Source organism: Microchirus variegatus, assembly GCF_963457635.1.
Source record: "Microchirus variegatus genome assembly, chromosome: 21".
NCBI classification, from domain to species: domain Eukaryota; kingdom Metazoa; phylum Chordata; class Actinopteri; order Pleuronectiformes; family Soleidae; genus Microchirus; species Microchirus variegatus.
In genome coordinates this window covers 6,753,897-6,765,474 of record NC_139822.1, presented here as the reverse complement: position 1 = coordinate 6,765,474, position 11,578 = coordinate 6,753,897, and the positions used below count along the sequence as shown (strand labels likewise).

Genomic DNA, 11,578 nt, shown 5'->3' with positions numbered 1-11,578 from the left:
GAAATAATCTGCCGTTTTCACGAGAATAAAGGGACATGATGGATATTAATTGAGCTTTGTTTTTGCTGCAGAGCCACTAATTGCAACCAGATCGCGACTATAATAAAAGCATAAAACCACCACGAAACCTCGTCTCAGGTGCACTGTCTATAATTCAGGAGGATAAATCCAACACAATCAGGCTGTCGCTCTCAGACAGCTCTCTCCTAACGCATGCACAGCATTCACCTCTTGTCGGCGGTGTATACCTGCCTGCTATTGAACGACGCGGGCCATCAGGAACTGACCAAACCCCGGCACATTGTCCCAGTCAAGAAGCCGCTGATGCTGCGTCAATACTGTCTGAAATTGAGATTTTTTTTATTTTTTTTTTTGCTGTAACAACAGGCAATAATAAAACAGGCACCGACACAGCACCGCTCACAGTGCGGGAGGACCTTCCACATGCAGGGAGTCTGATGATGCTGATGCTGATGATGCTGCTGCGCTCACCGCATCCACACAGGCATCACTGACTGTGTGCTTTCCATTGGGGTTTATTTTCCTATAAATTAAGTTAATATGTGTGTGTGTGTTTGTGTGTGTGTATATATAAAATTTACAGGAGGATATATACATATATTTATAGCTAAATTTATTTGGTTTTATTTTGTAGTTGAAGATTGCTTCTGGTTTACTTGTTTAATTCAGGTTCAGTATCAGTTAAATGTTTCACTTTGAATACGAACGTAAAAATAAATTCTAGGCCTCTAGTCATTTTACTGACCTCTTGAAGTTAAAAAAAGTGAGTGTAAATAACATGACTATATTTAATGTCCTACGCTCAGGGCCCCATAAAGATATAGGATGATTACAAAGTGCAGTTCCCCATTCAGAGAACTCAGGTTTGAATATATTTAAGCAGTAAGGGCTGCTTTAATTTGTTTTTGTAAACAGACCCACTGTTGACTCTCTCTTAGTAATCAACAGGTATTCAGTGAATATCATAGCAACTGATCAGTTGACTCTTATTCAACAGATTGGTAGGTAGATAGGTTCTAACCCAAAACCTATTCATTTTACCTATTTCATGGGAACTAATCAGTATTTCGTGGCCACGAATTAATATGTCTTGCACATGTTTTACCTTTTCGAGTTCTTTTTCCCATGTCATGTCTGGGGCTCCGTACAAAAGTGCCTGTTGACTATAAATACTATTTTAGTGTTATTAACAATCATTGAACCACTTCTCTGTAGACTGTAGATCTACTTCTGATTAATATGTCACTGGAAAGTTCACAGGATCATGTCAACATATGATCACAAGTCTGACCAATTCTTAGTTGATATTTTGTTGATAATTAGTTCCCAATGTTGACAATTAACTGACAATTAGTAGTCAAACTACACAAACAATTGAGAACAGTAGATATTAAGTGTCAACTAATTCTATGTTGACCATTTAACCATATATTTATCAAATCAAATTCCACACAATCACAGAACAACATGTAGCTATGCAAAACAGGCCAGAGTCTTTTTAGGAAAAGCCACAGGAAATTTGCATAAAATAGATGAATACTCTAAAAAAGTGCAGAAGAGTGAGTACAGGTATTTATGTGTCTGAGTTAAACATTTGAACTATGTATACGTGTGAACTCAATATAACTAAAATAAGCATGAAAAAAAGGTGAAAGTAGTTATTAATGCATTTGCACATGTGCAGTGTGTTTGAATCACAGTTGGTTGGGGAAATGTTATGCATAATATTGTACGCTGATCATATATTCAGTAATGTGAGATCGTGATCTATTGTTTAAATATTGTCTATGACTCAGTGGAGGTAAACGTCTAATTGTAAAATGACAAAGGGAAGGTGAAACATTACAATACTCCCCTCAAAGAAAGAAAGAAAGAAATACTTATTCCAGTCTATAATGTTTGTACTACAATGTACTACACAAACAATGGTTAGATCATTGCATGAAGGATACAACTTGTTTTATTTATGTAGACCATGTTGCAATAAAATTCAATTAAATTGATTGCAAATGTTGAAAAGCTGTCACATGTATGTTTGTAGGCAGTAGCCCCTATTACTGTGTAATCAATCTGTAGCTTCACACTTTTTTCCTTTTCATTTTTTTTCTAATAAATTACATTCCCTTTCTTTTCAGTTTTCTACAGCTGACTCGTTGCCAAAATAAAATGTAAAAAGGAAGCTTTTTTTGCTTCTGAAGCTTGGTCAGTTTTGTTGTTATTTCCGAACCAGATCACTTGAATGCGCGACTGTGTCTCAAAGGTTTTTACGATTTCCGAGCTCAGATATTTGATCTTGAATGCAGCATTCGCACACGCTAAATCCTTGAGTTGGTACAGTCGAAAACTGGACACGGACACGGTTGACATGGCCAACACTTAACATACTCTAAATGTGTTTGTTAATGAACAATAAATGTTTGTGTGTATCAGTGTTTCAAACCAACATCCGTTTGACGTGAGTGTACACGTCTGTAAAATGCCAAGTTTAAACGCCACCCCAAACATTCCAACAGTGGACTCTTCCGGTGTTAGGCCTCTGCAGTAGGGAGTTGTTTGGCGGATCTCGCAAGTTTTCTTAGACTTTAAATGTAAATTGTGTTGGTCCCAAACGGCGAGAGTCTTGTTTTCTGGCGTCACTTGTCTCGTTGTTTACTCGCGGTTTAGACATAGTGTATAAACAAAGTGTTTGGGCGTGTTACACAACTACACAGCTGAAGGAAGGAAGGGAGGAAAGGAAGGAAGGCATCGGTGAGTCGGAGAGACCACGGCTGAGCTTATGATGCCGACGTTGCGGGACAGCACCATGTCCCACCCCAGCGAGAATTCCCACCAAGTCCGGGTCAAAGCTTATTACAAAGGGTAAGAATACCCGATTTTCTCCAACATGGGATTTATACTGTTCATAAGCCGGTTTGTTGTGGTTTCAGACTTGAAATGGTGGTAAACCAGGTGGCTAACATTAGCAAACACAGCTAACGGCTAGCATAGGGTACCAGGTTTCGGTAAACTTGACAAGACAGGTGAAACTGTCCATAGCTACCGTCAGTTTAAAGCACAACTCACAGTGTCACTCTAAAACAAATAATACACTTAACAATATTTATAAACGTTGTCAAAAGTAGTTGTTGAGTGAGCTAACAGTAGCTAAATGTAGCTAACAAACCCAGTATCTGTTGGTTTAACATCTAGCCCAGGTATTTCGCCATTGATTCACTAACATTAATGTCCTGCTGGCACATTTTAAGGTAACTTTTATTTTAAACATCTATGTATGCCATTAAAGGAATGAGAACAGTTAGACATCAGGTGAAGTGTGTTATGAGTATCTTGGTTAGTGCTACAATAGTTTCATTTTTGTTGTGATTTCAAGAACATCAGAGATAACACATTGTCAACTTAACAAACATGTACTCTACAGCAACAAGCCTTACTCTTTCTTTCTGAATGTCTTTTTCCAAACTTGTACAATATACAGGAAGTCAGTGAATGAAAACCATGTAATGCTTTTAAAGTTCTATGGATCTTATATAATATATATTTTTTATATCTGATTTATCTAATGCATTCAGTTGAAATCACCAGGTGGGGTTTTAGCAGCCCATGTTGTAACTTCATTGGAAATATCACTTAAGATTTTTGCTCCCTAGGGAGGTTAAAAAGTTGGCATACTGAAACAGATAAGAGGAGGTATGAACAGACTGATGAGGAAACCACAGTATTCCTGGACTAAGTGAGAGGAGCAAATATTTCACAGAGCTATTCATTAAGAAGAGTGCCATGCAAATCGTGCTTGTGCCTTCTTATCATTCTTCTGTGGTGACCCGGACTTTGTTTTGTGTCACCTATTGTTATCTTGGTGAACAAATTCCCAATATTCACGAGACTGCAGAAGATGAGGACACGCATACATTTTTTTCATATTTTTGAAAGTTTTAATGTTGCAAATCATTCTAAAAACAAATAGGTTAATCAGTGAGTAGAGTAATGAGTTTAGTTGAATTTGGTTGCATTAAAATGTATAATCTATATATACAGTAGTTACTGTGTTATGCATTGTTGTGCCATTTTTGTTTTTAAAGTAAAAACATATCAACATATGGTTATTTGTTGTCAAATGTTAAACAACTGTTTTAAAAGTCCAAATTATTTAATTTAAGAAGCCAGCACTGGGAAAAGTTTGGCTTTTTTGCTTTATTCAAAGACAGATTGATCAGTTAATCTAGTTGGCAACCAATCCATTCTGAAAGTCATAATTTTTGCTCCATTTGAAATCTCTACAACACTCCATAACTGCATGTTGCACATATGCATTACTGTTCCATCAATCCATGATTGTCTCTGCCACTGGTTATGCGACTGTTGGATAGTGTTTACCCCCCCTGCCTGGCAGAGGCAGTGGATTTGTTTTAGTTTCACACTCAAAGGATGTGGTGATGGACGTCACCCGTTCTCTGGCACACCCTGTCCCACTGTCGCTGTTTGAGTGAGCAAGTGGTTGGCGCTCAGCCAGCTTGAAAAACATGTAGTGCAAGTTACCTCAGCCAGACCTGTTGTATTTCTCTCTGTTTGACACACCTCAGGATCTGGGTAAGTTGTGTTGTTTAATTGTCGTTCTGCAGAGCAAAGCATGTGAAGTATTTATGAGCTTGCTGCTCAGGAATCTCAGCTATGTTGGAGTGCAGAAAAAAGGATTGTACTCACTGGTTTTGGTATTGGGGTGCATTAAGAGATAGGGATGTAACTTGGGATGGGACTTTTTTGTCAACAAATCGATCGACAATCGACACGTGCACACCTCGACAAAAAAATTTATAGTAAAAAAAGTCGAAGTGTCACAAACGCGTAAAGTTCAAGACCATGGAGGTTAAAGAAGCTGTGCACGAAAAGGTGATCCTGCTGTCCAGGCTCCCTGCGCGTCACCGACTCGTTCTCTCGAGTGGCTGTGCGCGTCCGAGCGTGTGTGCGTGCAGTGCGAACGAGGTTGCACTTAAAGGGATACTTCACCGATTTGAATGTGGCACCAGAACGAGCGCAGGTTCAAAAACCTGAGCCGTCTGGTGAGTGGCGACACACGCGTTCCAGTGGAGAGTCCGCTCTTTTTTTGCCCCTCATTTTAATTATCGCTGTTCTGATGGTCAATAATGGACATTACAGCCATGTTTATGAGCCTAAAATGAAGTAGTACAGTGTAGAATAGTTAACACCCCCGCATTGCTGCTGTTGCTGCTGATGAAAAGTCGACAAAAAATTTGACATGTGGACCTTGACAATCGACTCTAAAAAATTGTGAAATTCCCATCCCTAGATGTAACGATACACTCAACTCATGACTCGATAGGTTCACCATTTTTTGTTCACGATACGATTTTCTCACAATTTTTTTTTATCAAAATGAGCTAAAGACAAATTATGACCAAATAAAATTATCTTTTATTCGTAGGAAAAAAATCTTACAGGAGCTTTCTTTGCAGTAACTCTGTTTGTGCTCTTTTATAAAATGTGCAACTTCAGGGTTTCCCCCAGTGTATTATAAGTAAAGCCTTGCCCCCCCGCCAGGCTTAGCGTTGCTTGTTTATTTATTTAAAATAGATTTTTTTTTATTCACCACAGATTTTTCTATACCGGGGAACAAAAGCGCATGCGCCCCCATGTAATCAGCGCACGCTTGTCCAGGTGCCCCAACCGGGGGCAGCGTCAGACGCAGCAACAAAAGCGTCATAAAACCATATCTAACTTTAACAAACACAGACATGCTGCATACCCACAGAAAGGTCAGAAACTCAGCTAGAAGCTCATATAAATCATTCTTATGTTCACGAAACACAGATAAAACACCGATTGATCAAACAGCAGGAGCGGAAAAAAAACGTCACAGCGCACACATTGAAAAGCGGCACCGGAGCGCCAGCGTGATTATGTAAACAAAAAAACACGTGTCGGCTGGACAGCGGAGAATCTACAGATTCTAACAGTACCATTTTTATCACTCTACGACCAAGATTTACGGATCCAGCCCCAAAATAAGAGCAAAACAACAACTGACTTTCAAGAAATACAACCAGAAATATTGTCTTACCTTTGCTGTTATTTCAAGTTATTTCCACAAGAACAAAACCACTTCTAATGAAGAACTGCACTTTACAGCATGCTTTGGGAACAAATCCCGGTCTGATTGATCATTTACTTTGTATTTTTCAACAGTATTATTTTGTTACAGAAAAGAGAGAAATCTTTGGTTATTTATTTATTTATGTTCAAAACCGTTCACAGCAGTGGCGGAGCTAGACTTTTATCTTTGGGGTGGCAAAGGGGGGGCCAAGGCTATTTCAGGGGGTCCACAGACTATGACAATGAATTTGTTTCTCGAGCGATGAATTGCAATCAGAGTCTCTTAATGTTAAAATGTACATACTAAGCACACAGGAGATCAGATTTGTGTGTATAATTTGCAGTTTATTAACAATTTACAAAATGTATTTAATATATTTACAAAATTTTTCAATAATGACATAAGTTTTTACAAAAATGATTAAAATGCTTTCTCTCTGGTACTCACTCACTTAATGTTAACGTTGTTTACTTTATACCCGTGGCTTCTAGCAAAACGAACTTTTATCTGAACACAAAAGTGATTTTGAACAGCGACTCATTAGGACTAGTGCTGTCTAGTGCTAAACTAAGCGATTAAAAAAATTATGCGATTAATTAATCCAATTAATCTCATTTTTAATCTCACCTAAAATTGCTAAGAAAAGCCCTCAACTTGAGGTATTTTCATTTAAATGCATTACTACATTATTGTGGCAGATCAAAAAATTCATATATAACAAAAAAGTGTCTTTATAAAGTAATTTATTGTTTTGACAAAGCCATTTACATTCTGCTGTGTTATTGTCAAACAACTCAAACTGAACTTTGTTCCGGTGGAAATGACTTGTTGTTATAAACAGCAAAGGTAATACAACATTTCCGCTTGTATTTCTTGAAAGTCAGTTGTTTTGCTCTTATTTTGGGGCTGGATCTGTGAATCTTGGTCGTAGAGTGATAAAAAATGGTACCGTTAGAATCTGTAGATTCTCCGTTGTCCAGCCGACAAGTGTTTTTTTTTGTTTACATAATCGCGCTGGTGCTGCTTTTCAATGAGTGCGCTGTGACGTTGTTTTCTGCTCCTGCTGGTTTGATCCGTCAGTGTTTAAACTGTGTTTTGTGAACATCGGATTTCCGGGGGGTCCAGTGCCCCCCCGGCCTCCCCTCTAGCTCAGCCACTGGTTCACAAAATATTTGTTATTAAATGTTACATTAAGTCGCTATATAAGTAAATGTTGTTTAAATAAAATGTTTATTTAATAAAAAAAAAATCGTGGAATGTATCGAATCGTGGGTCAAAAATCGTGATACGAATCTTGAGTTTGTGTATCGTTACAGCCCTATTGTGTGCATTTCTTTCTAGCAATTAACTGTTGTATGAAAGATTATATTTCTGCCAAATGAACATTAATTTGTAAAACTATAACAGAAGTTTCACAAAGAGTACATCGTTTTCACTGATTAGTTTAATAGGTTTCTAGCACTATTCTTTCATAACAAATAATCTTCCGACACAAACTTCAGTTTTTTTCCTAAGCCTCTTTTTGAAGACTGAATATGAACATGCAGCAAAATTAGATCTTACCAAAGGCTGTGATTTGTGGGTTTTACTTCCAGAGTGTTACCATGTCAGGTGAAAATTACACACACACAAAAAAGTGTCTTCAGAGTTTACAACGCTGACAAACACAATAATTCTTATGAGTCTGAACTTCAGGATTCCTGCAAAAAGCAAGATCATGGCATTACACTGGCTCTATGGAGCAATATTTTTTTTAAAGAGTTCCTTTGCAAAGACATACATTTCCATTGGAAGGCTTGGCTTTGTATAAAATACGAGAAGCTGTCAGTGAGTTGTATGTTGTTGAGTTTTTTCTCTGAAAGCTCCTCAAGCGCTGAACCACAAAGTAACGCACCCACTTGTCCTTCAATTCACTCGCACATTTCCACTCATTATTGTGTCTGTTATTGTGTGTCACTGATTTGAAGCTGCCGCTTATATGCATTAATGTATTTGTTTGACTCAACACAGCAGAAGTGTTTGCGTTCACGTCTGTCCAGTGTTATAAGTGACCTTGTCCTCAGGTTTAGCTGGGGTGCATTTGATTGGTCCTGTTGTGCTGCAAGGCTTGATGCTCCCCCCATGTTTAATACGACAGGTGGACGTAGTTGCCTGGAAACGGCAGCATGCTGGATTCTGGAGAAGTAGAGCCATGGGTTGTGTTGGTTTGTGCTGGTCTGTTTTTGCATAGTTGGCTCTTTTTGGACAAATCTTACAGAAAAAAACTTACAGTGTGCTGTTTGTTTTGTCTGTGTTAGCATGTCATTCTTGTTACCGGAGCTATTACGTGTGGATTGTGTTGAGGTGATGCAGGGGCTATAGCTATGGCAGTGCTGACAGAGAGATGGATGGTCCTAGGTGTTTGAGGAAGCCGAGAGAGGCGCCCTGACCCTTCTTTCTACTTGAGCGCTCGCCAGTGACAAATGGCTTCTTGCCGGGCAGATGGGCCTTCAGAGTCCTACTCACGGCAGTTAAGACGGCAGGGGCACGGGTCAAACCACTCTCCATTTCCTCCTCCTCTTCCTTTAATTTAGCTGTACTCTAGGACAGAGGAGAGCAGAGGAATGCCAGGTCTGTGAGGAATGCCACTTCCTCCCTGTTACTCACCAGTGATAAGCTGCACAATCCATCCACCTTCGTCACACTGAAGAATCTTGCAGCTTATTAGGGTTCGAGCACGACTGTGCAAGAACACTATTGAAACTAATAGTTTTTATTATTATTAGGGTTCGAGCACAACTTTGCAAGAAACCTATTGAAACTTAAGTTCACTTAAGTCTGGGTAAGTGAAATATCTTAAGTTTTTTTTTTAAACATCGCATGGCGCACAAGATACGGGGCGACAAAGTTGGCGAAAATTCGCATTTTTCCGCCGCAGACAACAAAACTCTTATAACTTTACGACGGAAGGTCCGATCAGAACGAAACTTGCCATGAGTGGTGATAGGTAGTTGCTGAGGCAGACAATGAAGAAATGGTCAATTTTGTTGCCCCTGGTCAGGAATATCACATGCTGGAAAAGGTTCGGCATAACTTTTGTGAGATTGGCTTTGTTAAAGTCACCTGTCACGATGAGGCCAGTGTCCGGGTGCTTGTTGTGGTGATTGTTTATTGTGTCGTGAAGTGAAGCCAAAGCAGTGTCCGTATCCGCATGTGGTGGGATGTAAACAATGGTGACCGACTGAATCGCTGCCAACAAAATTGTCAGGTTCATCTCCAGGAAGATGAACAAAATAAAGTATGTGTCCAGTTTTTTGTAACTTGGCTTTTACTTGCTCTCTTTTCTTTTCGCTTCGCCACTCCACTTTTGTGTTTATATGAAGTGCCACTCATGTTAGCTTCCGTAAAAGTCTGTTGACAAGTGACAGATGATGACGTTGGTGGACGGTTGGTGACGAGTGACCCAAAATACACTTGGAGACAATATCGGTGATCCACTTGTAAATTTGTGCGTCATAAAGTTAAATGTGAGAGTGAAAATGAAGCCAGTCATGCAGCACAACATTTCATTCAATATTTTACACCTACTACATCACTAAAGTCAGTCGGTCTTGTAAAGTTTTTAGCAACCGTGACTCAATCCGGACTGGGACAACCTATACAGTTAGGTCCATAAGTATGCACCATATTAGCTGCGTTTTTACATACAGACACTATTTTTCTTCTGGAATTTTCTTCTGGATTGTGTCTTTTGCATGATGGGATTACTTGATGTCAGCTACGATAGCTTCATAGGCACTTGTGTGTTTTTGCCAATCATGTCAATTCAATTGAATTCACCACATGTTTACCACTCTCAAGGTTTTCTATAGTTGGTCTATAAGTAGAACTTGATACATAAAACTGTTGGTGTGTGTGTGTGTGTGTACATACATAGATTTCAAGGCAGCATTTGTTGCTTTTGCCATTATGTCTCATTTAAGTAATAGTCAAATAAACGCGTCTTTTCTGCAGGGACATCATGATTACACATTTTGAACCATCCATCTCATTTGAGGGTCTGTATGGAGAAGTGAGGGACATGTGCTCAATGGACAATGACCAGCTCTTCACCATGAAGTGGATCGACGAGGAAGGTACAACTCACTTACCTGTTTCTTTTTCTTTTTAACTTTTCTTAGGCACTGAGGCACGAGAAGGTAATACAAATACACAGGGTAAAGAACATGTATTTGATGACTGCATACCACATCTTGAAGTGAATTAGTACACATGCTCATGTCAACACTTTAAAACTCTGTTTTTCAGTTGTCAGTGAAGAAATTGCTCAGTCCCCCCACCACCTAGTCTCTTGTTGTCAGCCAGTTAGTCAGGCAGCAGTAATAGTGTCATAGGAAAGATGGAGCTGTTGGATTGCTCTGCTCAGGATAAGGTCATTCTGCCCAAACTCATTAGACTCAGATCAGCTCCCACTGGTTGCCACCCACATACATTCACTACAGTCATTAGTCTGCCTGAAAAAGAAAAGCTGCTTGATGGTTGTAATGAAGTACTCGTACTTGTCAGTTTCCCACTCACTTTTCCAGCTCACTGTCGGCTGAATGGCCGGACATTTAAACATTTCCAGCTTATTATTTATGTTACCATATCAATACTGTCAATTATTATGGTATAACTTCATTTATTATGGAGTGTACAGTAAGGCTGAACATTTGATTGTTTTCAAATCTGGATAGCTGTTTGAAACAATGCAATTAGCAAATCACAAAATCTGCTAGTAAATAATTTCATGGATTAATGAATAGATAAAATGTTGATATATTATTTGTCTGTTCCAAAAAGTAACAGTATTTCTTTTTGTTACACTGGTTAACTGATTCATTAAAAAAAAAAATGAATTATCAAAATAATCCACATTAAAACCCTTATATGTATTTATTAAGACAATTGCTGAATATTACATATTCAAGAGGAAAAACAGGCCATAAGCTTGCAAATTTAAAAATAAAAATTGTAGCTTAGATGCACTGTCAAATAATAAATGTGACATATGTATTGATTATGAATTATTTTTCAAACAAAAATGACAAATACCAGAGAACAGTTTTTTGTTGTTTAAGCCCATGTGGGACATGTACACAGACACGAGTCCATTAGAATCCACTCAAGTTTTTTGCCATATTAACTTTTTATCCACATGGAAATACCGTTCTTGGACCTCTGAAAACACTATTTTTAACAAACGAGTGGGAAAATAGAGTTTCTGTTTATGGAACACACCCATTAAACATTTACTGTGCTGGTGGAAAATTTAAGTAAAGTCTTTGATTTAAAACTGGCTGAACACCTCTTGGCAACAATAACTTCTAACAAGCATTTTGGGATAAGTTCTGCAAAACATTCATGAGAATTTAGGAGCATTATTCTCAGAACTGCTTCAGCTCATCCCGTTTGTAGGATGGGTCACTT

At 38.6% G+C, this 11,578-nt stretch overlaps 1 protein-coding gene across 1 annotated transcript in view; it reads left to right on the top strand.

The window, feature by feature from the left end:
* Positions 1–2,694: 2,694 nt before the first annotated feature.
* prkci (protein kinase C, iota) overlaps positions 2,695–11,578 on the top strand; it is a 33,638-nt gene continuing 24,754 nt past the window's right edge. Inside the window, exons 1-2 of the mRNA XM_083908180.1 lie at positions 2,695–2,880; positions 10,124–10,245. Coding sequence (XP_083764306.1) covers positions 2,798–2,880; positions 10,124–10,245 — 205 coding nt within the window. The 5' untranslated portion in view covers positions 2,695–2,797. The remainder of the gene's footprint in view (positions 2,881–10,123; positions 10,246–11,578) is intronic.